Here is a 23,311-nt window from a genome sequence, read left to right as displayed (position 1 = left end):
AGGTTCCCAGGATTTGGGGGTGATGATGAAGTACCCCAGGTGCTGTCTCCCCAGAACCGTATAGAGAGGGACTCTCCCTCCCTGTTCTGGGATTCAGAGGCCTAGCACTGATCCGGACCCTAGGTAGAGGTGTCTGCCTCCCTGCTCCATGGAGCGAGTGCGAGACATGCAAATTCCCCAGGGGAGGGATTCTCAGGTGCTGGCCCTGGGAGGCATTTACAGCCTGTACCTCTCTCCTCTTGCAGTGGTGACCGGAGCTACATCTGGGATTGGGAGAGCCTACGCCCACGAGGTAATAACCAGTGCAACCTTGGATCAGCTTTGGCACAAGGATGCAGCTGACCCAGTAGCTCTGGGGCAAACTGAGCAGATTTGGGGCTTCCCAGGTTCTCCTGGACTCATCTGAGTTCCCACCTCAATTGTTTTCCAGCTCGCCAAGAGAGGCCTCAACGTGGTGCTGATCAGCCGCTCCCTGCAGAAACTGAAGCAGGTGGCAGCTGAGATAGGTGAGTAAGACAGGCTGGGTGGGTGAGGGGGTGTCTACGGACACCTGTGCGGATGCCAGGGGATTGGGCCCGTAGCTAGTTCGAGTGGGAATCCTGCGTGGCGTCTGCTTGTGGCTGCGTTGTTACCAAAGCACAGTATTAGAGCCCAGGGTGCGTGCAGAGCTAGGAGGTGGGGTCTGGCTTGTGCAGTTACGTTAACCCAGACCCTGCTGCCTTCTCCCCTACCACTCCCAGGGGCTTTGTCACCACTAGACCAGGCCGCTCACCCCCATTCCCAGCTCAACTGCTGTAAGCCCCAGGCTCCCTCCCTTTCCCTCTCGCAGGGACCTCTTGCAGCCAGCCTAGCCCCAGCTCCCTTTCCTCCCTGCCCAGCGACTCCTTCACGGTGAGCCCCCTCCTCAGCCCTGCCTTCTGCTCTGTTTTCTCCCCATGGTTCTAATCTTGCTCTGCTTCCTCCTTCCAGAAGAGCAGCACGGCCGAAGCACCAGGGTTATTGAAACTGACTTCACCCAGGGGCCAGAGATCTATGAATCGATCCAAACGGCCCTGCAGAGCCTGGAGATTGGCATTCTGGGTAATCGGCTCTTGGGTTTTGTTCTGTTTGTCTTTGCAGCTGCCCTGGCCTGAAACGTACCTTGGCCAGAAGCAGTGGCTTGTGTCGGGAGCTTTCCCAGGGAGGGGGCAGATGTCGCGCTCTCGGTTCCAGCGTCTGTGCAGTTCCCGGTGGACAGCAAGCAAGTCGGGCTCAGAAATAACCTGGCCAAACACTTGATCTCAGTTGAGCTAATGGGCCTGCTGTAAATCTAACAGATGAGCAGATTCCTTGTAGCATCTTCTGGTACTGGAGGCTGCCTTGGACACATGCCCACCTAACAGTGTGTCCCATCTACACGCCAAGCAAGCACCCCTAACTAATCTAGAGCCAGGTGCTGGCTCCAGTAGACTGTCTCCTTCGTCCACTCCTTGCATTTCCTTCAGTCTCCAGCATCTTCTGTCTCCCACCTCACATGCACTAACATCCAAATGGACCCCACTGGTGACCGCTTCTCATCACGGCCTTTACTTTCTGAGGGGATGTCTGTGCTTTGAGCCGGCGGTGTAATTCTCAGCTCAAGGAGACATACCCATGCTAGCTCTAATTGAGCTAGTGGGCTATAAATAGTACGTAGCTGTGGTGGCATGAGTGGTGGGAGGGTCTAGCTGCCCCAACACCTGTGGTTTCATACAAATACATAGTCAAGGCAGCTAGCTTCAACCACTGTGGTTGCATTCTATTTTAGCATGGTAGCTCGATCAGAGCTAGTGCCGGTATGGCTCCCCAGCTCGAAGTGCAGATGTACACTGAGTAGCAAAGGGCCCAAACTCCAGTCCCAAACATCCATCCCGTTTTTGGGAATAGCTGGCTCCAGATCCAAACCTCCCTGCTTGGTTCTGAGCCTGGTTCTTTGGGTCTTAGTGGCAGACTTGTATTGTTTCTAAAGTGCTGGGTGTTTCTACTACATGATGCTCATAATCCAGAGGAGCTGGGCCTGATGCATTGTTCTTTTAACAGTGAACAACGTCGGAATGCTCTATGCAACAGGGCTAGTGAATTTCCTGGATGTCCCCAACATTGATAAGGTTTGTCTTGCTCAAAAATAATTACTAGGCTGATTTCCTGTCTTGCTGATGACCTGGTCTCCCTAGAAATCAGGGGGTGGGGCTGGATCTCAGTTGGGTTAAGTGGTACAGATGGCTTTTTAGTGTACTCTGAGCATAGCTCCTTTAGCTAGGATGTGGAAGTGTGTGGTTAGCAAACATGCTAAAAGTCTAGTACGGTGGCAAAGTGATGTCAACTTTGACATACATTAAGCAAGTTGAGTTAAATCCCTTTGTTGGGGTTGGGGCTGGCACAGACTGACCCATGGAATTGGGAGAGCTGTAACCTGCTCCCTCACACCTCCCTCTACACACTTGGCCCAGATGGATCTCAGTGCAGGGAAAGGAGAGTACCCAGGGACTGGGCAAAGTTATTGTGTCTGGGCTTTTCCTATACGAAGAGTTAGGTTATAGGGAAATGCAGGGGGACACCATCCGTCTCCATGGGGCATGCCGCTCAGCCTCCATTTCACATCATCTTCGGGGCCCGACATAACAGAGTTTCAACGGCAATACTGAATTTCACCACAGGGCCCTTCCTGGCTTTCATATTCATTGACAAAACAAGCTCTTGAACTCTTCACTTCTGTATCAAGAGGAGTCCCTTTGGACCCTCACCGTGGCAGCTTTAAGAATCTGCCCTTAACTGTGTAAGTCACCGTGGGATCTGATCACACCTTCCCCTTTTCCCTCCTAAGGGATGTTAGACTTTTCTCCATTTAGACGCTAGCCCCGGTCCCACAGAGCTCATCTCGGTGTGTCCGTACAGTGGCTGGGCCCTGAGTGCCATCCGCCACAATAAGAACAAGTCTTTCTAGTGGCAGAAATCGGAGTGCTAGCCCTTCACTGAGGCGTGGCAATCCCCGCGCTGTGGTGACAATGGATACCCCGGGTTTTCCTTTAACTCCCTCTCCCTTCAGGCTCTATCGGATATTGTGAATTGCAACATGCTCTCGGTGGCAAAGGTCAGTGAAATGGAGAGGGCATCGCTGGGCTGCTTGGGGGCTGGCTCCTTTTTTCCTGTGGGGTGTGGCACGAGGACCCGATAAGCGCCTGGGAAACCACAGGAGGGAGAGCGGTTCCAAGTGTGGGGGGCGAAGGGCTGGTGGGCAAAGGGAAAGAGGAACGGGAGGGTGGCCCCTCTCGTGGGCTGTGTGAGTACTGATGGGAGGAGGGCCAGGGACAGAAGGACAGTCCCTGTTACTGAGGGAGCGAGGGCGCTGGGGGGATGATTTGGGAGCATGAGGTTGGTCCTTGTCCAGGGAGCGTAGCTGGTGGGGGGGGGGGGGGGGAGGGCAAAGGGATGAGGACAGACCCTGTCTAGGGGAATGTGGCTGGAGGGGTGAGGATTGTCCCTGTCATTGCGGGGGCATGTGCGGCTGGGGGAGGACAGACCCTGCTCTCGGGGGGCAAGGCTGCTACGGGAGGGGAGGGGACGGTGATGGCCCCTGTCATGGCACGTCCCGTCTCAGCTCTCACAAACGCCTCTCGTTGCAGATGACCAGGATTGTCCTGCCCCAGATGCTCTCCAGGTACAAGCGGCAGGAAAGGGCTGTGCCTCAGCGGCTGGGGAGCCCCGAGCCCGGGGCCAGCCTGATGGCGGCCACAGCGCGGTGCCAGCCGTGTGTCTCTGGGGGGCGTCCGTCTTTGGCTGCAGCTGCCTTGCACTGAGCAGGAGGCTGGCTGGGCAATGAGATCTTCCTCTCCCCTCCTCCCAGCGATGGGTCCTCCTTTCTCCGCTCTTCCCCCTCCTCTCCACACCCCACGGTCACCCAGCGTGGGTGGTAGGCTGGGCCTGGGCAATGGACTCACCCCTCTCCTTTTCCCTGAGTGCTGCCTTTGGCCCCCCTCACTCTGAGTTCTCTCTCTTAATGACAGGAAGAAGGGGGTCATCATTAACTTGTCCTCTGGAGTGGGCCGTCACCCGCACCCACTGACCACGATGTACTCTGCTACCAAGGTAATGGAAGCTCCGTCCCGGGCCCCCTCTCCCTGGCCCCCTTTCCTCTCCCTGGCCTCCTTTCCTCTCCCATCCGCCATACGCCGATATGGCAAGAGCAGCAGCAAGCCCTCGGTGGGGAATTGCTTTTCCCTTTGCTGGCTCTTTCCCAGGTACTGCTCCTTCAGCCAGACAGGCTGACCCTCTCAGAATGGCCAGACTGGCTCAGACCACTGGCCCAGCGAGCCCCGGTTCTTGTCCTCTGCTACTGGCCAATGGCGGGTGCGTCAGAGGGAATGAACGGAACAGGGCAGTTATCAAGTGATCCAGCCCCCGTCACCCACTCCCAGCTCTCCTGTTACAGCTTCGTGCTTGCCCTACGGGACAGGGAAGGCCGGGGCACCCAACGCTGGCCCGCACCTGCCCCCCATGAGAGGCAGAGCAGCGGGCCTAGGCACCTGTCCTTCCAGGCTCTGCTCTTGAGGTTTCCTAGCTCCCTTGTCAACGTTCACTGTGACATGTCCCAATCCGCTCCCTGCCTCCTCTTCCTCCCGGCAAGCCCCCCTGCGACCTCATGTCCCTTTTCTCTCCATTTCAGGCCTTTGTAGATTTCTTCTCGAGGGGCTTGGAGGCCGAGTACCGCTCCCAGGGCATCCTAGTGCAGGTACAGGGCGAGGAGACGCTCTGCCCCATGGACGCCAGGGCAAGGAGTGCTCTGGGGTGTGGGGCCAGCGGTTGGGGCAGGCGCCGGGGGATGCAGCTCTGTGCTTGTTGTGCTGCCCTGTTCCATCCGCAGGCAGCACTTTCTACTGTCCCTTCTGGGGCCCGGGCTTAGGCCAGTTTTTCAGAAGTGCTTAGCCTCCAGCCGCTCCCCGGTGGGGGAAGGGAAGGGTTTCTCCTTTGCTCTTTAGGCTGGGAGGGGAAGGGGGATTCTCCACCTGGCAGTTGCTGGCTGTGGGGCAGCCAGGATAGACAGACAAAAGTTTATGGCCTGTTCTTTGCCCCTCCTCAGGCCAGAGGGAATGTGCTGTGCTGGGTCAGAAGCCCACGCTCTGTTCCTGAGCCCTTTTCTCCCTCTTTGGCCCATGAGTTAGCGTGCTCACTCCCGGGGAAAATAGTCATCTTGAATGGCTCTAAGGTGACCCCTGCAATCAAGCGCGACCAAGATGGGCTGTGACCAGCCTCTTCCCTCCCTCTGTCGTTTCAATACTGCGACTGGGGTGGGAAACTCTCATGACTTCGTAGAGAAAGCGACTTGGCCTTCACTGGTAGCCTTGTAAAGGATCAGCTGCTGCATCTGGCTGGCAGGCAGCTCAGCCCAGCTTAGAGATTGTGTGAGAATGCAAAAACCAGGCAATAACTCTCTGCTCTGTCTGCCCTCTCCAGAGTGTCCTGCCTTTTGTCGTTTCCACTAACATGACCCGCAACATTACACCCAGCCTCTACGTGAAGACGGCAGAAGACTTCGCTCGTGAGGCCTTGAACACTGTGGGCATCAGCAGCAGGACATCTGGCTGTCTCTCCCACTCTGTGCAGGTCAGGCCAGGCGCTGGGGGCATGGGAGAAGGAGGGGGTGTCTGGTCTGGCTGCCTTTCCTGCTCCATGCAGGTCAGTTTAGGAGGTGGGGCACAGGGCGGCGGCTCTGGCTGTCTCTGCAGCTCACGCAGTGAATCTTCTGAGAACAGCCACTAAATGTTAAACATGAATGAATAAGTCAAGTAAAATTCAGCTGTCAAAGCTGGATGGGTTAGTAAGAACGAGGATTCCTCTTCCACAATCCCTACTGAAGAACTACGGTCCACCTCTCCCAGGAACAAGACCCCCTGTGGATAAGTCCCACAGAGATGCAGCCTTAGCCATTTTACCAGGCAGTGCAGAAAATGGTGGTTCATACACCTCTACCCCTACTCACCCCTAGTGACTGAGCAAATAGCGGGGGGAAAAAAGCTGCACAAAGATCTTTAGCAGCCCTGAAAGTTGGTTCCCAGGGTACCTGCCTGCTTGCTGACCCCCAGAACTGATCCTGGTCCCAGCTCCCTGAACCCTTAGTATTGCCAATCCCAGAAGTCATGAGTCAGGACCCCAAACTCCTGGCTTAAAATTCTGATACTTAAATAGAAAAAAGAAAAACAAAAAAAACCCCAACCTACCTCCCGTTCCCCCTTTTGTCTTCTATTTTCTGAGCTTTTTAGTTACACTTTGAGCCATGTTTTCTGGTTTCTGTACACAGTCAGGAGGGATAAAATCTGGTTTGTTTTGTTTGAAATGAAAGCGGAGATTCTCACTTGCCTCCAACCACGGCTCTTCCTTGCCACGAACATGACCTACAACATTACGCCCAGCTGCTACCTGCAATTTGAATGACATGTCTCTTCGCTCATTCCAGAGCTTCTTTTATGGGCTGCTATTTCCTGACTGGCTTCGTCTTTCCTGCCTTGGACCGAAACTCATTTACACTGTTGGGAGGAAGTTGGAGACCCAGATGCCCTCACTGAAACAAGAGTAGACGAGTACTTGCAGGCCCAGATGATGCAGCACAAACTATTGGAAGAAATTAGCAAGGGAAGCAGTGGAGTCTCCATCTCTTGAAGTCCCCGAGTCCACTCTGGATGCTTTTCTGGCAGCTGCTTTAGACAAAACACAAATTATTAGTAATGTTGGGGTAACAGAGTGAAATTCTAAGGCCTGTGATGTGGGGGAGGTCAGGCTAACTGATCCAATGATCCCTTCTGGTCTCAGAATCTCTCAAACTAAAGCATGGTTTGAAGGGGGAGCGGGAAGCCAAGAAGAGGCAGAGTGTTCAAAACAGGCCTAAGATAATCTGAGAGGCCGATCATACAGACCTTATTCTGGCCCAGAACCAACTGGCTTCAGTGGAAAATTTGTCCAGATAACGTCTGCAGGATTTGGCCCTGAGTCTTGTTATAGCTCATGTTGCATGAAATAAACAAATGCCTTTCTCTGCTGTCATGGCCACTTTGTACCATTCCCCCCACCCCCTCATCACCTGCACGCTTGCCGGCCATCCCTGCCGGGCAGGCAGAGGACTGCAGTTCTGAAATAGGAGCTAGAGGAGACATCAATAAGAAGTATCTCTTGTTCCTCTATCAAGAGTCAGCTACAGTGCGTGACAGTGAGTACATGGGACTCACGCCATCTCCCACCAGCTCCTTAGAAAGGTTGCGAGGAGCAACTCACTGGGTCGGATGCAGTTTCCTGGCCTGGAATATAAGCAATGCTACTCTGGAAAACAAGAATGCTCATGATTTCTGCTCTTCGTCTCACCGGAGAGGGGACTGCGGACGCAGCCCTGCACCCCCTCATAGGGCATGGAGATTTTGGTCATCGTCATCGATACGAGGGTGATGTCTGCCAGGGGGAAAGTCACTCATTTGCAGTGTAGGCATATCCTCCGAGAGCTGTGTGGGGGAGAACATTTGCTTTGGTTACAGGGGTGAGGCAGATTATTCATCTGCCCTAGGCAGCTACTTGTCCTGGCCTTCGCTTTCTGCATCTAAAAGAGAGGCTAAAAAAGTATCACCAGTTTGAGAGGAGTAATAGGGAAGGTTTCTACCTATGATGGGGTCACACTCACCTCTCATGCACACCCGCATCCAATAATAGCCCAACGGCTGAGAGTCCCTGCACACGCTGGAGGAGGGGCTGCACTGCTCCCTTTGGGGGTACATGGCTCCCCCAGGGGGGCTGAAGGCTCTGAGATGCGCTCCAGGAGGCAGTGAAACCAGGTGGCTTCCCCTAGTGGAAGAGTGAGACCCTAAGGGCAGCTGGCACCGTAAGGGGGCCTCCCAGCCCCCGTGACAGTCCTGCCCCCGGAGAGCTGTGTGTCCGCCCCCCACCCGGGCACCGCCCGCCGGCCTCCCCCAGCAAGACGTGAACAAACCCAACCCAAGGAGACGTCTGCCACCTCGCAAATGTCCAGACTCCTTTTCCCTCCGTAGCGCAGGTAGAGCGTCCGCTGGGCGTCCTGCCGGGCTCCTTCTGCAGCGCTGCAGATCCCAGCTCTGCTCACCTCCGCTGGCACCTTTAAAGGGAGCTGCTCCCTGCTCCCTCCAAACTCCTCCTCTGGCCTGGCAGTGCCCTGCAGGTGTGGCAGGGCGGAGTGGCAGCGGGACAGGGTAGCTCCTTAACCCCTCCTTCTCCTGGTGGGGGGGATTTGCACAAGCATCAAAGGACCCCATCGCGCCAGGCGCTGCACAGCCACAGTGTGACTGGGATCAGGGCCCTGTTGTGCCAGGAGCTGTACAGAGGCCAAGTGACCGAGACTAGAGCCCTGTGGAACTTGTGCTGCACACACAGAGCAAGAGACAGTCCCTGCCCCAGTTTCCAGTTACTCCATCCAAAGATTTTTCTCCTGGTGTAATTCTGTGAGTTGGTGGGGTGGGTTTTTTCCTGCTATTGTTGTACCAGTAGAACATCAGTGCATGTGTGGTTATAATGGTGCTTGGTACCAGGATTTTACCCATATGTCCTCATATGGGAATAGTTCTCGCCCGGTTGCGATAGTATAATTGTACCCCCACCAGGGCTGTAATGTTCTAACTAGACTGGCACCGTTACACTCCTACAGCTTATCCCCCTGCCTGGCGTTTCTGCCATGGCCTGTCAGAATTTCACATTTTTATTTTGCATTTTGAGAGCCTCTGGGGCCAAGCTCTCACAGCCCCTAAATCTTTGATCAAATCTTTGCCTTTATTCCGTCCAGAACTGATTGAATTTTCTTCACTTCCTGCACTTCACAGCTGCCTTACTTAAACCTGAGGCTTGTCCCCATAAAGCTCAGACCTGCTCCACCAAATCCTCCTGGTCCTTGCGCACACCATGGTTTACTGCTGCACCCAGCTTCACCACACCCAGCTGCTCCTGTGCTTTCCAATAGCCACTTCCCTCCGCTCCCTCCCATTTCTGACAATGTCACGTCTGCACCTTCTCTTTGGCTCATTCCGTCTCGCCCGCTTTCAACTTTCCTTTTGTAAACGATGCAGCAGGGATACGCTGACACAGCCTGCGCTCTCCCGCTGCAGTTTGAGTTCCCCATTTTGCTGCTTCTCTGTCTTAACTTTTTCATTTCCTTCGGCTTATGAATAAAAGTTTCACATGCCAAGTACTGAACTGGCTCCCATTTAACTCTTTCTCCTCCACTTTCTTTTCAACCTCAGATACATGCAATGTGCACGTGTGAGTCCATGGGCCAGGCTTACATTGTGTCCTGTGCCCTCACAGAACCTGCATGCAAACAATCCAAGCGCTCCTTTATTATTCCTACTATTGTTTAGCTCGTATTTTACTCTTTATGGTGTTTTCCCGAGTTAATGTTTTGTTTTATTTATTCTTGTATCTCGGCTTTGAACTTTTCCCCTCCCTTGAAGGTGTCGATTGCAAGGCCGCTGTGGTTCTGCGCACCTGGACCATCCCAGCCAGAGTGTCAACGCACTGTCAGGTCTTTACTCCTGACGCACAGGTTGTGACCCTGCCCTGTCATGTCCCCAACGCTGCCGCCCTGAACGCCGCCAAGAGTCTGATCCAATGCGCCGTCTCCAAGGGCTTCCTGAGCCGCAGCTATACCCTGAAGGGGCACCGCAACGTGAACCCGACCAGCTGCCCCGGGAACGCCCTCTACAGCCTCATCCACACGTGGCCCAGGTTCAAAGCCTGAGTCCCTGCAGCCACGGGGCAGCCCCCGCGCCCAGCGCTAACCCCACCCGCGGCTTCTGCTTCCTTGAACGGCACCTCCCCCTGCAGCAGGGGGCAGCCTCTTGCTTCTCGCCCACCTGCTGCCCTCCTGGGACCTGCAGAGCAGGGATCTGATCCTTGGGGTTACGCTCCCGACTCACCTGGGCTCCGCTGCCCATCCCCAAGGCACAGATTTCTAATGGCAGCTGGGAGTCACCTGCCTCCACCAGCCTGCTTCCTTCGCAGACGCCAGGCCTGGACACTAGCTCCCACCCTGGACGGGCACATCAGATCCGCCCAGTTCCCCACACTCCCAGGCTGAGGTTTTTAAAGCAGCCAGACGGGGTTTGGGGCCAATCCTCAACCGAGATCGGTGCCCGACGGCCCTGCAAATCCCGGGGCAGCTTTGGAAATGTCGCCTCAATTCTCGTTTTAAAAACCTGTGAAACGATCAATTCCCAAGTAAAATCAGCCTTTTCCTCCCAACCCCCCACTTAAATCTGCAACGGAAATTTCTTCTTGAATCCCCCCAAAATGTGTCGCTATTTAACACACCACACAAGTGGACCCGCAGAGAGTCCCCGCATCCTGGCACTCGGCTCTGCCTTTCCAGCCCCAGGATCTGGCTCTCACAGTTATTAGACCCAGCCCCTTTTGCCCCCATACAACACATTCCTGTGAACCTCTCTCACTAAGGGAGGGGCAAAATATTTTGACCATCACACGGCAGGTGCCTGGGAAGCAGCCCTTTGGGTAGTTTGCAGAGTCCCACAAAGGACTTTTTTATTCAAGTGCAATTTGCCTTTAACCCACCACTCCTGTGGCTTAGCGCTTGCTTTGTCTGGATGCTACTGAGCATGGAATAATAAACCAGCTTCTAGCAAATGAAAAATAAAAGTGCAACGAGTCACTTCATCTCTCATTTAATAATAACCACTACCCCACTCAGCTGTTGGGATGAGACAGGAGAGCGCGGAGGGTATGATTAGGGTCTATCAGATTGGTACTAAGAGGCCCCACTGCACTAGGTGCTGTACACACAGAACATGGAACAGATAGTCGCTGCCCTAAAGGCTCAAAGTCTAACTAGACAAAAGGTGGGAGGGGAAACTGAGGCATGGGGAGGGGAAAGGGTCTTGCCCAAGCTTCTATGAGCAGTGGCACTGAGGGAAGAGACCCCAGGGCTGCAGTCCCATGCTCTGCCCCCTAGATTGTCGCCTCTCCACCCAGCGGGAGGTAGTGCAGAGAAACCAAAGGGACACTGCGCCCTCACGGGTTACACATAGACAGGTTTGTCCACGAGCCCGACAGCCCTGGTATGAAGGAAGGGCCAGAGGAGCTGGGGTCTGCTCCTGCTGATGCGAGCTGGGGCAGCCCCACATGGAGGGCTGGAGACCAGTGGGAGGGGGCCGGAGTGGAGGAAACAGCCATGCCCACTGCAGCGTCCCACCCCAATGGCGCCTGGGGCTGCCCCGTGTGAGGGGGAGTTATGGGAAGGGGCAGCAGCACTGACAGGGCAGCTCTTCATTAAGAGATTTGCTGCGGAGCAGCCTCTGTGGGAGGCTGGGAGCCGTGTTCCATGCTGGGGGCCTCACGGCCCTGCCACAGCTCGCCCCAGAAAAGAGCAGTGGAGAGAATCCTCCAAGACTAGAGCAGTGGTGTGGGACGCAGCCAAACAGAGGGGCTGCAGGGAGCAGCCAATCAAAGCCCAGCAGGCCCATATAAAAGGAGCTGCAGTGCAGAGACCAGAGCAGAGTTTAGTTTCTTGCTGGAGGTGGAGCAGTGTGCTTGGTGTGCCTGGCAGATGGAGGGAGCTACAGGATGCGCTCAGGTTCTTAGGCCTCTCTTTGAACATTGTCTTTTCTTGGCTTCCCGCTCCCCCTTCAAACCATGCTTTAGTTTGAGAGATTCTGAGACCAGAAGGGACCATTGGATCTGTTAGCCTGACCTCTGCCACATCACAGGCCTCAGAATTTCACTCTGTTACCCCAACACTGAGCCTAATAACTTATTTTGACTAAAGCAGCTGCCAGAAAAGCATCCAGAGTGGACTCGGGGACTTCAAGAGATGGAGACTCCACCGCTTCCCTTGCTAATTTCTTCCAATGGTTCGTGCTGCATCAGCTGGGCCTGCAAGTACTCGTTTACTCTTGTTTCAGTGAGGGCATCTGGATCTCCAACTTCCTCCACATGGTGTAAGTGAGTTTCACTCCAAGGGAGGAAAGACGAAGCCAGTCAGGAAACAGCAGCCCATAAAAGAAGCTCTGGAATGAGCAAAGAAGGGACACCTCATTCTAATTGCACATAGTGGCTGGGTGTAATGTTGCAGGTCATGTTAGTGGAAAGGAAGAGCCGTGGCTGGAGGCAAGCGAGAATCTCAGCTTTCATTTCAAACAAAACAAAACCAGCTTTTATCCCTCCTGGCTGTGTACAGAAACCAGAAAACATGGCTCAAAGTGTGACTAAAAAGCTCAGAAAATAAAAGACAAAAGGGGGAGGTGAGGTTGGTTGGGTTTTTTTTTTTCCCCTCTATTTAAGTATCAGAATTTTAAGCCAGGGGTTTGGGGTCCTGACTCATGATTTCTGAACTCCTGGGATTGGCAATACTAAGGGTTCAGGGAGCTGGGACCAGGATCAGTTCTGGGGGTCAGCAAGCAGGCGGTTACCCTGGACACCAACTTTCAGGGCTGCTAAGGATCTTTGTGCAGCTTTTTCCCCCCCGCTATTTGCTCAGTCACTAGGGGTGAGTAGGGGTAGGGGTGTATGAACCACCGTTTTCTGCCCTGCCTGGTAAAATGGCTAAGGCTGCATCTCTGTGGGACTTATCCACAGGGGGTCTTGTTCCTGGGAGAGGTGGATTGTAGTTCTTCAGTATAGATTGTGGAAGAGGAATCCTCGTTCTTACTAACCCATCCAGCTTTGACAGCTGAATTTTACTTAACTTATTCATTCATGTTTAACATTTAGTGGCAGCTGTCAGAAGATTAACTCCCTGAGCTGCCTAGACAGCCAGAGCCGCCGCCCTGTGCCCCACCTCCTAAACTGACCTGCACAGAGTGGGAGAGACAGCCAGATGTCCTGCTGCTAATGCCCACAGTGTTCAAGGCCTCATGAGCGAAGTCTTCTGCTGTCTTCACGTAGAGGCTGGGTGTAATGTTGTGGGTCATGTTAGTGGAAACGAAGAGAGGCAGGACGCTCTAGAGAGGGCAGACAGAGCGGAGAGTTATTGCCTGGTTTTTGCATTCTCACACAATCTCTAAGCTGGGCTGAGCTGCCTGCCAGCCAGACGCAGCAGCTGATCCTTCACAAGGCTGCCCGTGAAGGCCCAGTTGCCTTCTCTACGAAGTCATGAGTTTCCCACCCCAGTTGCAGTACTGAAACCACATAGGAGGGAAGAGGCTGGTCACAGCCCATCTTGGTCGCGCTTGATTGCAGGGGTCACCTTAGAGCCATGCAGGATGACTATTTTCCCCGGGGGTGAGCACGTAACTCATGGGCCAAAGAGGGAGAAAAGGGCTCAGGAACAGAGTGGGCTTCTCACCCAGCACAGCACATTCCCTCTGGCCTGAGGAGGGGCAAAGAACAGGCCATAAACTTTTGTCTGTCTATCCTGGCTGCCCCACAGCCAGCAATTCCCAGGTGGAGAATCCCCCTTCCCCTCCCAGCCTAAAGAGCAAAGGAGAAACCCTTCCCTTCCCCCACCAGGGAGCGGCTGGAGGCTAAGCACTTCTGAAAAACTGGCCTAAGCCCGGGCCCCAGGAGGGGCAGTGGAAAGTGCTGCCTGCGGATGGAGCAGGGGAGCACAACAAGCACAGAGCTGCATCCCCCTGCGCCTGCCCCAACCGCTGGCCCCACACCCCAGAGCACTCCTTGCCCTGGCGTCCATGGGGCAGAGCGTCTCCTCGCCCTGTACCTGCACTAGGATGCCCTGGGAGCGGTACTCGGCCTCCAAGCCCCTCGAGAAGAAATCTACAAAGGCCTGAAATGGAGAGAAAAGGGACATGAGGTCGCAGGGGAGGAGGCAGGGGGGCTTGCCGGGAGGAAGAGGAGGCAGGGAGCGGATTGGGACATGTCACAGTGAACGTTGACAAGGGAGCTAGGAAACCTCAAGAGCACAGCCTGGAAGGACAGGTGCCTAGGCCCGCTGCTCTGCCTCTCATGGGGGGCAGGTGCGGGCCAACGTTGGGTGCCCCGGCCTTCCCTGCCCCATAGGGCAAGCACGAAGCTGTAACAGGAGAGCTGGGAGTGGGTGACGGGGGCTGGATCACTCGATAACTGCCCTGTTCCGTTCATTCCCTCTGACGCACCCGCCATTGGCCAGTAGCAGAGGACAAGAACCGGGGCTCGCTGGGTCAGTGATCTGAGCCAGTCTGGCCGTTCTGAGAGGGTCAGCCTGTCTGACTGAAGGAGCAGTACCTGGGAAAGAGCCACTGAAGGGATAAGCAATTCCCCACCGAGGGCTTGCTGCTGCTCTGGCCATCTCGGCGTATGGCGGATGGGAGAGGAAAGGGGGCCAGGGACGGGGCACGGGCCGGAGCTTCCCTTACCTTGGTAGCAGAGTACATCGTGGTCAGTGGGTGCGGGTGACGGCCCACTCCAGAGGACAAGTTAATGATGACCCCCTTCTTCCTGTCATTAACAGAGAGAACGCAGGGTGAGGGGGGCCAAAGCCAGCACCCAGGGAAAAGGAGAGGGGTGAGTCCATTGCCCAGGCCCAGCCTAGCACCCACGCTGGGTGACCGTGGGGTGTAGAGGGGAGTGGGGAAGAGCGGAGAAAGGAGGACCCATCACTTGGAGGAGGGGAGAGGGAGATCTCATTGCCCAGCCAGCCTCCTGCTCAGTGCAAGGCAGCTGCAGCCAAAGACGGACGCCCCCCAGAGACACAGCCGCTGAGGCACAGCCCTTTCCTGCCGCTTGTACCTGGTGAGCATCTGGGGCAGGACAATCCTGGTCATCTGCAATGAGAGGCATTTGTGAGAGCTGAGACAGGACATGCCACGGGATGTGTTGTTTGTGACAGGTCATCACCGTCCCCTCCCCTCCCGTAGCAGCCTTGCCCCCCGAGAGCAGGGTCTGTCCTCCCCCAGCCGCACATGCCCCCCCAATGACAGGGACAGTCCTCACCCCTCCAGCCACATTCCCCAATGACAGGGTCTGTCCTCATCCCTTTGCCCCCCCCCCAACAGCCACGCTCCCCGGAAAAGGACCAACCTCATGCTCCCAAATCATCCCCCCAGCGCCCTCGCTTCCTCAGTAACAGGGACTGTCCTTCTGTCCCCAGCCCTCCTCCCATCAGTGCTCACACTGCCCACGACAGGGGCCACCCTCCCGTTCCTCTTTCCCTTCGCCCACCAGCCCTTCGCCCCCCACACTTGGAACCGCTCTCCTCCCTGTGGTTCCCCAGGTGCTTATCGGGTCCTCATGCCACACCCCACAGGAAAGAAACGAGCCAGCCCCCCAAGCAGCCCAGCGATGCCCTCTCCATTTCACTGACCTTTGCCACCGAGAGCATGTTGCAATTCACAATATCCGATATAGCCTGAAGGGAGAGGGAGTTAAAGGAAAACATGGAGTATCCATTGTCACCACAGCGCAGGGATTGCCACGCCTCAGTGAAGGGCTAGCACTCCGATTTCTGCCACTAGAAAGACTTGTTCTTATTGTGGCGGATGGCACTCAGGGCCCAGCCACTGTACGGACACACCGAGACCAGGTCATCAGCGAGACAGGAAATCAGCCTAGTAATAATTTTTGAGCAAGACAAACCTTATCAATGTTGGGGACATCCAGGAAATTCACTAGCCCTGTTGCGCAGACCATGCCGACGTTGTTCACTGTTAAAAGAACAATGCATCAGGCCCAGCTCCTCTGGATTATGAGCGTCATGTAGTAGAAACACCCGGCAATTGAGAAACAATACAAGTCTGCCACTAAGACCCAAAGAACCAGATTCAGATCCAAGCAGGGAGGTTCAGATCTGGATCCAGCTATTCCCAAAAACGGGATGGATGTTTGGGACTGGAGTTTGGGCCCTTTGCTACTCAGTGTCCATCTGCACTTCGAACTGGGGAGCCATACCGGCACTAGCTCTGATCGAGCTACCATGCTAAATATAGAATGCAACCACAATGGTTGAAGCTAGCTGCCTTGACTATGTATTTGTATGAAACCACAGGTGTTGGGGCAGCTAGCCCCTCCCGCCACTCACGCCACCACAGCTACGTACTATTTTTAGCGCACTAGCTCAATCAGGGCTAGCATGGGTATGTCTCCCTGAGCTGAGAATTACACCTCCGGCTCAAAGCACAGACATTCCCTCAGAAAGTAAAGGCCGCGATGAGAAGCGGTCACCAGTGGGGTCCATTTGGAAGTTAGTGCATGTGGGGTGGGAGACAGAAGATGCTGGAGACTGAAGGAAATGCAAGGAGTGGATGAAGGAGACAGTCTACTGGAGCCAGCACCTGGCTCTAGATTAGTTAGGGGTGCTTGCTTGGCGTGTAGATGGGACACACTGTTAGGTGGGCATGTGTCCAAGGCAGCCTCCAGTACCAGAAGTCGCTACAAGGAATTTGCTCATCTGTTAGATTTACAGCAGACCCATTAGCTCAACGGAGATCAAGTGTTTGGCCAGGTTATTTCTGAGCCCGACTTGCTTGCAATCCACCAGGAACTGCACAGACGCTGGAACAGAGAGCACATTGCCCCCTTGGGACCCTCCCGACACAAGCCACTGCTTCTGGCCAAGGTACGTTTCAGGCCAGGGCAGCTGCAAAGACAAACAGAACAAAACCCAAGAGCCGATTACCCAGAATGCCAATCTCCAGGCTCTGCAGGGCCGTTTGGATCGATTCATAGATCTCCGGCCCCTGGGTGAAGTCAATTTCAATAACCCTGGTGCTTCGGCCGTGCTGCTCTTCTGGAAAAAGGAAGCAGAGCAAGATTAGAACCATGGGGAGAAAACAGAGCAGAAGGCAGGGCTGAGGAGGGGGCTCACTGGGCAGGGAGGAAGGGAGCTGGGTCTAGCTGGGCAAGAGGTCCCTGCGAGAGGGAAAGGGAGGGAGCCTGGGGCTTACAGCAGTTGAGCTGGGAATGGGGGTGAGCGGCCTGGTCTAGTGGTGACAAAGCCCCTGGGAGTGGTAGGGGAGAAGGCAGCAGGGTCTGGGTTAACGTAACTGCACAAGCCAGACCCCACCTCCTACCTCTTCACGCACCCTGGGCTCTAATACTGTGCTTTGGTAACAACGCAGCCACAAGCAGACGCCACGCAGGATTCCCACTCGAACTAGCTACGGGCCCAATCCCCTGGCATCCGCACAGGTGTCCGTAGACACCCCCTCACCCACCCAGCCTGTCTTACTCACCTATCTCAGCTGCCACCTGCTTCAGTTTCTGCAGGGAGCGGCTGATCAGCACCACGTTGAGGCCTCTCTTGGCGAGCTGGAAAACAATTGAGGTGGGAACTCAGAGGAGTCCAGGAGAACCTGGGAAGCCCCAAATCTGCTCAGTTTGCCCCAGAGCTACTGGGTCAGCTGCATCCTTGTGCCAAAGCTGATCCAAGCTTGCACTGGTTATTACCTCGTGGGCGTAGGCTCTCCCAATCCCAGATGTAGCTCCGGTCACCACTGCAAGAGGAGAGAGGTACAGGCTGTAAATGCCTCCCAGGGCCAGCACCTGAGATCCCCTCCCCTGGGGAATTTGCATGTCTTGCACTCGCTCCATGGAGCAGAGAAGGAGACACCTCTACCTAGGGTCCGGATCAGTGCTAGGCCTCTGAATCCCAGAACAGGGAGGGAGAGTCCCTCTCTATACGGTTCTGGGGAGACAGCACCTGGGGTACTTCATCATCACCCCCAAATCCTGGGAACCTGGAGGGATTTCCAATCCCTGGGGCATCTCTTGCTGAAATCATTGGTGACACCCCAGTGGACACGTCCATGGGCCTCATACGGCTCCTTCAGCTCAATCGTCTCATCGGCTCCTGTTCGCCCCTCTCCCCCTGCTCCTTTGGCAGATCCTCCCCCCACTCTGTCCGTCACCCTCAAGGCTCTGCTCTTTGGCCCTCTCCTCTTGTCCCCCTGCTTCATATCCTGAGACGACCTCGTCCCCTCCCACATTTCCAGGGACCTTCTCTACACCAAGGATTCCTATACGGACCTCGCTACCCCCACCTCTCCTCCTGCCTCCTGTGAGGCGTCTCCTCCTGGACCTCCCACCACCTGTTCAAACTGGGCCACCTTCTTCTCCCTTTTATTCTGCCAACTTGTTCTCCAGAATCACAGCTGCATTAAAAAAGGAGTACGGTGTAAGCCACTCGCCCTTTTGGTTGCAAAGAACGCCTGGACAATGCAGCCCAAGCATGAGCAGTGCAGCGATATCAGCCTGAGCCTGCAGAAAGCCTGATGCAGTAGCACTGAGAAGGAGACGCTGCCTGAGTCATCTCAATGGGGTGATCATTCAGGTGCCCGACAAGGCTCCATGTCAGCATTAGCTAGCGTCCTGCTCAACACAGCACACGTGCAAGGAAAGGGACAAACGTTCTGGAGCAACAATTGCTCTGTAGTGCAAATGGCAACACGGTCTCTGTGTAAAGCTGAATTTTGCATCCTCTGTACAATCTGGAGGCAGCCCGGGTTCCTTCCCCCGACCCAGGAGCAGTGGAGGGAAGGGGAGAGCAGGAGCCCCCCTCTTGGCTTGATGGAGCAGCTTTCAAACAGCGTCTTTCAACCTTCACCCCAGTAGAGCTGCCTCTCTGCTCTAATGAAGAGCTGGTCTATCTGCTGGGACTTTTCACGTTGGTGCCACAAACCAGCGATGCTTGGCAGAGTTACCACCCTTGATTTGCCCCCCCTCCCTCCATCTGACCAGTGCAGCCCTAAGGTCAGAGGGGAGGAGCAGAGCCTGGCGTGGGGGAAATGGGCCCAAGCTCTACTGAGTGAGAGCCAAGCACAGCCCAGGGGACCATCCAGGCAGGGCCCAACTAGGCCATCTGGAGCTCTAGGCTCAGCCCCACGGGAGCCCCCTACAGCCCTACAATCCCTGCACCACAGTCCCACACCTACCTGGGGAGGCAGAGTCAGGCCTGGGGCCTCCCCCCTTCCTGGCCCACAGCTCCCTGCTTTCTGGCAGGCTAGGCTGCCTCCATGGGCCCTGTCCACCCCAGCAGAGCACTGTGTGTGTGGGTCCCCCCAGTACCAGCCTTCCCTGCCCCGACCCCACAGAGGGGAAGCCAGTGGCGCTGTCCCTCTCCCCCTTGGCAGGGAGCCGATGGTGCTCTGCTGGGGGGGCTCTCCCCCTGGTTCTACTGGTCTCTGCTCTCCACCCCACTCACTCACTTCGCGCAGTGTTTCTCATGACCCAAGGTGCCAGGCCCTGCAGAACGCGGCTCCACACCTCAGGTGCTGTGTCCAGAGCCCAGCATGCTGGGGACAGAAGATGGGGGGGGGGAGCCCCTGTGCCCGGCTGAGCAGCACCTATGGCAGCCTGGGGTGCTGGGACCTCAGTCCTAGTTCCTGCCCCGAGGAAAGGTGCTTGGCAAATGGGCTGCCAGTCCCGCTCCCTTCCCAGGCTGGGCCTGGGGGAACAAAGTGAATGAAAGACAGGAACGTGCCTCATGGGACCAATGGGACAAAGAGCCTGCCAGGGAACCTGGCCAGCAGCAGGGTGCAGCGGGGCACTGCCCCTTCCTGACACATGGAGACAGCCAGAAACATGGGCTTTCACACAGGCAGACGTTCTCCTGCTTGTCATGACACAGGCAATCCAGGTCTAGTCAACATCACTGCTGTGGACAACAGAACTCTCAACTGGAAGCTCTTGAGGACCAGCTCCGTGTACAGCGCCCTGCACCACAGGGCTCCTGTCCCCAATCTGGTGCTACCACCCAGCCGACGACAACAACCACCTACTTCTGACACCTCACTAGCTAAGAAGGGAAGGGGTCTCCATTCAGGCTGCTTACAATGTTTTCTTTCCTGTTTAAGTTCATTTAACTCCAGTGTCTGAGAAACACATGGGAGCAAAATTCCTTTCGGTAAGAACCCAAGGGGGTGCTCCTCCCCAGAAGCAGGAGCAATGGCCCTGCACTGGGAACTCAAGGCAGAAAGGAGATGACATGGGTGAAGCAGGTGGTGGCAAGAACTGATGGTAACACTAACCCTCCTGGAGCAGGGGTCCCTGTTTGTGGAGGGTATAGGCAGGACCAAGTTCTACAGCAAGTCTGCAGTATCAGCCCAAAGCCTTCAGAAATCAGAGGTAAGGCCCCCCAAAATCACCCTTAAAAAAAAAGTTTGTGATTTGTAAGCCACGATGAATTTGGGGTTCTCTCTCGCTTTTGGTTTCTGGGCTTTTGGCCATTTTCCCAAACTTTTCTCAGTAACCACAGGAGCTAGACACTACTTTTTAATTTGAGAAGAGTCGATATTCTCTTGTGATCACAAGATTCCAGGAGCTGGGACTCTGAGAAAAACACCCAATGTAATGCTCTTGGGCTACACGGAGGCCAGGACTACACTAGGGACTTCTGGCTAGGGATTTTAGAGTGACCTCCTTATGCCAGCAAAAGCTTTAGGTGTAGACGCAATTACAGCAGCATAAAAATGCTTTTCTGCTCTTGCTCAATTTGCAGGGGAAACAAAAAAACAGGCTCTTTTTTATTTTGGTTTTGTTTTGTTACAGGCTGCATCTGCACCAGGAGGGTTTGCCGACACAGCTGGGGAGAAAACCTGGGACCTTGCCTCCCAGTCTTGTGCCTCAAGGTCTAATAAAGGGTCTGGCTGCAACTCATTTTATAGCCCCCGGAAGGACAAAGGGCTGGTTAACTACAGGAGTCTAGTTTCTGCTCTCAGCACGAACGACCTTTGGACACTTCCTCCTCCCTTGACCTCAGTCCTCACCACAGGCCCAGCATCCCCCAGGCCCTTCAACCCCAGCACCCTGGGGGACCCCAGCTGAGCGTGCTGGGGCAGGGAGCGCAGTGAGCTCGGCCATGCCTCCATCCCGCTGGGGCTTCCAGCTGCTGTGTGTGCCCGGCCGCAGCACAGCTGGCATCAGTCCTGGGGCTCGACAAGAGCTGATGGGGCAGCCGACTGCATCCCCCTGAAGCCCTGCGGGCGGGGGGACCCGCCCCAGCACCCCTGAACCCCAGGGGCAGGAGAACAGCATCAGGGAGGGAATTTTCCCACGCCCACCTCTAGCAGCCCTGCGCTGGGGGCCCGTCAGCCCCGCCCTCTGCCCCCCGGTCACTGCGTTGTGTGTGTGGGGGGGGTGGCACGGTCAGACCCCTCCCCACTCGCTCAGCTCACCCGCCCAGGGTCCGTAGGTGGCGAGCTCCGCGCCCCACCCGTGTGCCGCCAGCAGGTGGGTCCCCACCGCCCGGCCCAGCGTCCAGGCGACCCACAGCAGGAGGCCGAGCGCGGCCAGGGCGCCCAGCAGAGGCAGCCCCCCCGGGGCCAGCAGCAGGTCCCAGGCACCGCCGGCACCCATCGCTCCGCCGCTGTAATAGGAGGAGCCGAGCCCGGGCTTCTCCGCCCGGCCGCCTCTGCCCTGCCCTGCCCGGGCCCCATTGGTCCCAGCTTCCCCGCAGCCGCTCCCAGCCGCCGAGCAGCGTTTCCAGCGTCCAGCCCTTGCCCCGAGGAGTAGGTGGGAGAGAAGCAAATGGCAGAAGTGGAGCTGACAGGGTGTTTGTCGGTCCAGCTGCGTCTGTGTTAGTTTCACAAATGGTGAACACCAGGGACCCGGCGGAGACACCTGCAGGAGAAGGGAAGGGAAGAGTCGGACTTACGCTGTTGGCGTGAAATCCATAAGCAGGGGCTGCCTGGCACCGAAACAGCAAAGAAACACACTCAAGTCAATCATTGTACCTGGGGTTTAATGGTGTAGCGGAAAGTGAGAGCAGGAGGCCTGAGGCCCAGCGTAACAGGCCAAGGCGTCAGGCCGAAGCTAAACAAAGGGACAAGTCTGTTATAAAGCCAAGTTAGCCGGAGCCAGGCTGTGAACTTACAACCACACAGAACCTGGCAAAAAGAAAGCTATTTTCAAAAAAATAGCTACTAGCTAAAATAGGCAAAAACAGATATTTCCAAACATTACTAAAGTCTAAAAATATCTGTCAGAGAGAGAAGGTACCAGGACCAAGAGATAACAAGGGCCACCTGACCCCCTGAAATGACACTTTAATGGATCGAAATGTCTTTTAATGTGACAAATCGAGATGTTTTGCCCGAACCATCCAGTGCAAGCTAAGGGGTGGTATCAGACTGCGTCAAGAGGGTGGCAACTACCTGCGTCAAAGGGGCAGAACGAAACTTGTCTGTAACAGTGTCTGGAAAAGGGTGTCAGAGGGACTGGCGTTGTCCAGCCTAGGGGATAATGGAGCATCCGCCGTTAATTGAGTCTGTCCAGTGTAAAGGAGCACTCGGGTTTGAAGTGTGCGTATAAGCTGTAGGTTGCTTCTCATTGTGCTTCACTGCAATAAACCTGGCCAGGTGCCTTCCTTGCTCAGCAGATCCATGGTCCTGTCTATTCGTTCAATCATGTGGGCCATCTCGGTGACCTGCACAGAGCTGGGACAGCACCTACACGGGGCGCACACGCACGCAGCCAACGCTGACCAACACTGACAACAAATGGTGCTAGGGGCAGGGCGGTAACGGGCCGTCAAAGTGGGCAAAGAGCTTCAGGCCTCCATACCGAGCATCTGTGATGTCGCGATAGCTGGCCCAATCCCAGAACAGACCCTTCCCCCCAGCTGGACCGTCCCTCCTGGCTCCCCAATCCCGACTGACACCCTAGCCTGCAGGGAGCTGGCCTCAGTCACTCCTGGATCTCTGGGTCTCTGCAGAGAGCAAACACCTTTTCCCCACCACCTACTGACCTGTGCAGCCCATGGGGGAAAGGGGAACACAGTATTCATGCAAAATAGTACAGAAAATACCAGTCTGTCGCAAGGACTCAGCTGCCCGCAGTTGGGCCCGGGATAGTGTCGGCCTGAGCTCCCCAGCTGGGTCAGGAGGGACACAGCTTGTCTCTGACAGCAGAAACTGAGGACTAAGGAGACGCCCCCACATCCCAGAGTGTCCCGACACTGAGGCTTTGCCGGGCAGTAGAATTAGCATTTTTTGGGACTCTTCACCTACCTGGGAGGGGGGTGGACACAGCCTGTGCCCCCAGCTAGAGGGCGAGTCACTGGAGGGGACAGCTGTGGGACTGAAGCAGCTACCAGCAGGGGGCACAAGACAGAAAGCATCTGTCATTCCCTCGCCCGAACCCTCGGTGGGACCTGTGGGGGCAAATCCTTTCATTGACCCCAATCTCAGTTACTGTTTGTCTGTGCAGCCTGCACACCAGGGCCCCGATCTCGGTTACTGGTCTGTGCAGCGCCTAGCACACCAGGGCCCCGATCTCGGTTACTGTTTGTCTGTGCAGCGCCTAGCACACCAGGGCCCCGATCTCAGTTACTGTTTGTCTGTGCAGCGCCTGGCACACCAGGGCCCCGATCTCCGCTGGGACCTCCAAGCCCTGCCTCAGTGCCTTGGAGCTG

At 55.7% G+C, this 23,311-nt stretch overlaps 1 protein-coding gene and 1 long non-coding RNA gene across 2 annotated transcripts; one reads left to right on the top strand and one right to left on the bottom strand.

Moving 5' to 3' along the window:
- The first annotated feature begins 247 nt into the window (after positions 1-247).
- LOC137158719 (uncharacterized) lies at positions 248-1,080 on the top strand. Its single transcript, XR_010921470.1, has 3 exons — positions 248-292; positions 431-506; positions 970-1,080. It is a non-coding gene; the product is annotated as an uncharacterized lncRNA (long non-coding RNA).
- Positions 1,081-10,010: 8,930 nt separating this feature from the next.
- On the bottom strand, positions 10,011-21,336 carry LOC137158700 (very-long-chain 3-oxoacyl-CoA reductase-like). Its single transcript, XM_067556537.1, has 11 exons — positions 21,075-21,336; positions 17,350-17,396; positions 17,136-17,211; positions 16,580-16,690; positions 15,541-15,608; positions 15,269-15,313; positions 14,695-14,729; positions 14,322-14,403; positions 13,688-13,753; positions 12,822-12,971; positions 10,011-12,038 (listed from the first exon to the last, which is right to left on the bottom strand). The coding sequence occupies exons 1-11, from the start codon at positions 21,253-21,255 to the stop codon at positions 11,919-11,921; spliced, it is 981 nt and encodes a 326-aa protein (XP_067412638.1). The 5' UTR covers positions 21,256-21,336; the 3' UTR covers positions 10,011-11,918.
- Between the last annotated feature and the right edge of the window lie 1,975 nt (positions 21,337-23,311).

The sequence above is a fragment of the Emydura macquarii genome, unplaced genomic scaffold (genome assembly GCF_026122565.2).
Source record: "Emydura macquarii macquarii isolate MOO-44397 ecotype Brisbane River unplaced genomic scaffold, CSIRO-AGI_Emac_v2 contig_1790, whole genome shotgun sequence".
In the NCBI taxonomy this organism is placed as follows: domain Eukaryota; kingdom Metazoa; phylum Chordata; order Testudines; family Chelidae; genus Emydura; species Emydura macquarii.
This window is presented reverse-complemented; position numbering and strand designations above follow the sequence as displayed.

Excerpts from the sequence above, each read along its gene's own strand:
- LOC137158700 (XM_067556537.1), bottom strand. The coding sequence starts at position 21,255 with ATGGGTGCCGGCGGTGCCTGGGACCTGCTGCTGGCCCCGGGGGGGCTG. Across the intron at positions 17,397-21,074 it reads CACCTACGGACCCTGGGCGG|TGGTGACCGGAGCTACATCT; the intron begins GTGAGCTGAGCG and ends CTCCTCTTGCAG. Across the intron at positions 15,609-16,579 it reads CCTGGAGATTGGCATTCTGG|TGAACAACGTCGGCATGGTC; the intron begins GTAATCGGCTCT and ends TTCTTTTAACAG.